This window comes from Rana temporaria, chromosome 1 (genome assembly GCF_905171775.1).
Source record: "Rana temporaria chromosome 1, aRanTem1.1, whole genome shotgun sequence".
Taxonomy (NCBI): domain Eukaryota; kingdom Metazoa; phylum Chordata; class Amphibia; order Anura; family Ranidae; genus Rana; species Rana temporaria.
Window position 1 is genome coordinate 98,415,022 of NC_053489.1, and position 5,104 is coordinate 98,420,125.

Below are 5,104 nucleotides of genomic sequence, written 5' to 3' on the forward strand. Positions count from 1 at the left end.
GTTTCCAGGTAAGTGCTTTGTGGATCGGGCACTAAAACTGGAAACTTGCGGCGGTGTAACGTAAACGGGTTACGTTACACGGCCGCAAATGTATGTGAATCTGGCCCTTGATCCCCAAGCAAAACATGACTTAGTACTTTGTGGAGAAACCCTTTTTGACAAGTACAGAGGTTAGACGTTTCTTGGCTGTTGCTTGGCAACTCAAAGTTTCAGCTCCCTTAATTAATTTTCTTTAGGATTAAGGTCTAGAGACTGGCTAGGCCACCTTATGACCTTACAGTGCTTCTTCTTGAGCCACGCCTTTGTTGCTTTGGCAGTATGTTTTGGGTCATGCTGGAAGACAAATCCACAACTCATCTTTAGTGTTCTGGCTGAGGGAAGAAGGTTCTCACCCAAGATTTTACAACACATGGCCCTGTTAATTGACCCCCCAATGTGGCAAAGTTAGCCCGTACATTTAGCAGAGAAACAGCCCCAAAGCATAATGTTTCCACCTCTGTGTTTGACTGTAGGGATGTGTTCTTAGGGTCATAGTCAACATTTTTCTTCTTCCAAACACGGTCGAGTTAATGCCAAAGAGCTCAATTTTGGTCTCATCTGGCTACAGCCCTTTCTTACAATCTTTCTCTGAATCATTTAGCTGTTCATTGGCAAACTTCAGACGGGCCTGTACATGTTCCTTCTTGAGGAGGGGGACCTCTGCGGTTGATGCAGAATTTCAATCCATGATGGTGTATTGTGTTACCATTGGTTTGTTTGGTGGCTGGGGTCCCAACTACCTTGAGATTATTCACAGGCTCCTCCATTGTAGTTCTGGGTTGATCCCTCACTTTTCTCATGATTATCCTTACCCCATGAGGTGAAATTTTGCATGGAGCTCCAGGCCGAGGGTGATTGATGGCCAACTTGCATTTCTTCCATTTGCGAATAATCGTCCAAGCTTCTTGCAGATGTTCTAGTAGCCCATCCCAGACTTTTTCAGGACTACAATATTGTCCCTGACATCCTTTGACAATTTGGTCTTGCCCATGGTGGTGGGTTTGAACAGAAGAAAGAAATTCTGTGGACGGGTGTCTTTTATACACATAACAAGATGTCGTTAGGAGCACCTTCTTAAAGCGGGAGTTCACCCAAAAATCAACTTTCTGCAGTTAGATCCAGCATACTGCTGACATCTGCAGTATGCTGGTCTTTTTTTTTTTCTTTTGGTACTTATCGTTTTAGCAGTATTTCTTCTATGGCTCCGAGCGGGGAATCCTGCGGGGAATGGGCGTTCCCGAAGGCAAGCAAGTTGATTGACGGCCTTTCGATAGCGCGTCACGGCTTTCCGAAAATAGCCGAGGTGACACTTGGCTGTTTACGGCACCTGCGCCTGCCGAGTAGAGCTGACTGCGCAGGCGCTGTAAATTGCTGAGTGTCACTCGTGTGTATTTTCGGAAGCCGTGACGCGCTATCGAAGGCTGTCAATCAACTTGCTTGTCTTCGTGAACGCCTATACCAGGAAGTAATCCCCGCTCGGAGCAATAGAAGAAATACTGCTAAAACGATAAGTACCACAAAAAAAAAAAAAGACCAGCATACTGCAGATGTCAGCAGTATGCTGGATCTAACTGCAGAAAGTTGATTTTTGGGTGAACTCCCACTTTAAATTGACAAAACTAATCTGTGTACCACATGAGCACATACTGTAGCCAGTCTGTGGGAGCCAGAATTATTGTTGGTTGATTGGTAGGGAATCAAATACTTATTTTACTCACTGAACTGCAACTCTATTTATAACATTTGTATCATGTGTTTTTTCCTGGATTTTTGTTGGTTATTCTGTCTCTATTATTTATAATACACCTATGATAAAAAATGATAGACCCTGCATTTCTTTGTAAGTAGGCAAACTTACAACATCTGCAGGGGATCAAATAAATATTTCCCTACTGTATGAGCAAAAAATACTTTGGCCATACTTCTCTTTTAAATTGAGAAAAGGAAAAAGTTTCCATATCTAAAAGTTTGGCCTTAGCAATTATATTTATCAAGGGGGGGGGGGATAATTGTTGGTCTCAATAGCACCCCAAAACTTGGACCAGTTTCAGCCATCAAACTAAATAAATATAACTGAGATTCCACTCTGAATCTAAAAAAAAAAAAAAAAAAAAATTGTATTTGGTAATAGCAACAAAAATCGCTCTTTCCGTTTATTTTCCTTATATATATATATATATATATATATATATATATATATATATATATATATATATATATATATATACACACACACAGTATTGCAGCGTACAGACGATCGGAAATTCCGACAACAAAACCGTGGATTTTTTCCGACGGATGTTGGCTCAAACTTGTCTTGCATACACACGGTCGCACAAATTTTGTCGGAAATTCCAAACGCCAAGAACGCGGTGACATACAAGATGTACGACGGCACTATTAAAGCCTCGTGCTTTTCAGTCTGTTACAGCGTGACGAATGTGCAGGGCCGTTTGAAGGAAATTTGGGGGCCCCAAGCGAAATGGACATGGAGGCTCCCCCCCACACTCAAAGCCTACAGGAACCACAACATGATACAGTTTAAGTTCACCCACACTTTATATAAATAAAAAAAAGTGTCCTTCTTACTCCCCTCCCCCTCCCTGTGTCCTTCTTACTCCCCCCTCCCCCTCCCTGTGTCCTTCTTACTCCCCTCCTCCCTCCCTATGTTCTTTTTACTCCCCCCTCTCCATGTTTTTTTTACTCCCCCCGGGCCCCACCCTCCCTCCCAATGTTCTTTTTACCCCCCATGTTATTTTTACCCCCCACTAGGTCCGTACCACGCAGCAGGAGATTCAATTTCCTGTTCCCGGCCGGACTGAAAGGAAGTGAGTCCTCAGTGTGCACTTCCTGTCAGTCCGGCCCGAGAACAGGAAACAGAATCTCCTGTACCGCGCGGTACCCGGCCGGAGTCCAAACTGACAGGAGGAAGGAAGAGGAGCTGCTCGGCCACGCTACACAGAGAAGGGGAAGTGACGACTCGAGGCAGCAGTGCTGCAGGCTCTCTATAGAGCGCTCAGGAGGCTGTAGGAAGCGCGGAAAGGGTGGCAAGCAAGGGCCCTGCTTGGGGCCCCAGACCAGCCTGGGGCCCCAAGCAATTGCTTGGTTTGCCTGCCTTGTAGCAACGGGCCTGCAAACGTGCTATCTCCATTATGAAAGCTAGTTTTACCAGACCGAGTGCTTCCGTCTCGTACTTGATTCAGAGCATGCGTGGAATTTTGTGAGTCGGAATTAGCTACACATGATCGGAATTTACGAGAACGGATTTTGTTGTCGGAAAATTTGAGAACCAGCTCTGAAATTTCCAACAGCAAATGTCCGATGGATCCTACACACGCTTGGAATTTCCAACAACAAGCTCCCATCGAACATTTGTTGTCGGAAATTCTGACCATGTGTACGCGGCATATCAGTGTCAAGTTTCAGCCAATGAGTGAGTTTTGGTACAGGAAAGTAAGCTGTACAGATATTTTGAAGTTTCTGGAGATGCATAGTAATAGATAATAGGGTCAAGACAGCAACTGATACTACTGACACTGGCACATAAGATGTAGGCAGAATACAGGGAATCATTGACTGTTCTAAAGAACTGCAAATAATAAATTACAAAGATGACATTGGTTGGGCCAAAACAAACAACAAATTCACAAAGTACAATCAAACTAAGGAAGACAGATCGGGACCTTTTAAATGGGCTCTCAATTTTTGGAGAGCTCAGATTTTGGATGACTCTGATGTAACAGAAGGTTGTAACGATTAAAGGCATGAAAAAGAAAAGAGTAATGTAAGGGGTGAAATAGTAAATGGATAAATTGTGAAGATTTGTTATATCCAGCACATCATAACAGGTTACGATACCGAGGGAGTCAACGTGTTGTGTCAGTTCACTTGTCAGAAGTGGTACAGTGCCAGCTATGGACACCATCCAGATAAAGATGCAGACCAGCCAGGCTCTTTTCTTTGTGCGCCATAAAAGCGACTCCATTGGATAGATGATAGCTAGGAATCTGTCCACACTGACACTTGTCATGAGCAGGATGGAGCAGTACATGTTGCAATATAGGGCTGCAATGAAAAAGCGGCACATTTCTTCTCCAAGAGTCCAATTATTTCCAGAGAACCGATAGACAATACTGAACGGCAGCATGCTGACATAGAGCACATCAGCAGTGGCCAAGTTCAGCATATACACCAATGCCGGGGTTTTCACTTTGAGTTTGAAAATGAAAATGATGATTGCCAACACATTCAGAGGGAGGGAGATAATTACTACAATGGTAAAAACTGAAGGTATAAATGTGGTCATTGGCCAGCTGCTGAGGAAATCTTCAGCTTCATTTGACACCTTGTCAGATGATGATACAAAACTATCAGTTGGTATGCTTTCATTGTTCATACCTAAAAATAAAATTGAAATTATGAGAGGATCAAATACAATAAATTGTACTGTAGACTGCAAGAAGTGACTTTTTAAATAGAGTAATGATTGCATATACCGTATTTATCGGCGTATACCGCGCACTTTTTTGCCCTGAAAATCAGGGCAAAATCATGGGTGCGCGATATACGCCGATACCCGCTTTCCCGCGCTGAGTTTGAACACTGCGCCGGCATATACCGAGCGCAGTACACTCGTGTATAGTCGGGCAGGCTCGGCTCCTCTCGCGCTCACGTCCTGGACTACAGGACGTGAGCGCGAGAGTAGCCGAGCCTGCCCGACTATACACAAGTGTACTGCGCTCGGTATATGCCAGCGCAGTATTCAAACTCGGCGCGGGAAAGCGGGGGTCGAGCGGGGAGGACGCCGCAGAAGGATGCCGGACCCGACGAAGAGGACACCCGAAGCCGCAGACGGACGCCGGACCCGACGAGGTCGCCGATGGACGCCGCGCAAGACACCAAAACTGTAAGTACTAAAATGTTTTTTTTACAGGAATGTCGGGTTCACTTTAGGGGTGCACTCTATACGCCGGAGCGCGCAATACCCCGATAAATACGGTATATGTGTGTATGTGTTTATATATGTGTATGTGTTTACATATGTGTGTGTGCATGTATGTGTGTG

At 44.6% G+C, this 5,104-nt stretch overlaps 1 protein-coding gene across 1 annotated transcript; it reads right to left on the reverse strand.

Annotated features, from left to right (window-relative positions):
- Window positions 1-3,408: 3,408 nt before the first annotated feature.
- Window positions 3,409-4,410, reverse strand: LOC120924807 (proteinase-activated receptor 1-like). Its single transcript, XM_040335817.1, has one exon. The coding sequence runs from the start codon at window positions 4,343-4,345 to the stop codon at window positions 3,455-3,457; it is 891 nt and encodes a 296-aa protein (XP_040191751.1). The 5' UTR covers window positions 4,346-4,410; the 3' UTR covers window positions 3,409-3,454.
- Between the last annotated feature and the right edge of the window lie 694 nt (window positions 4,411-5,104).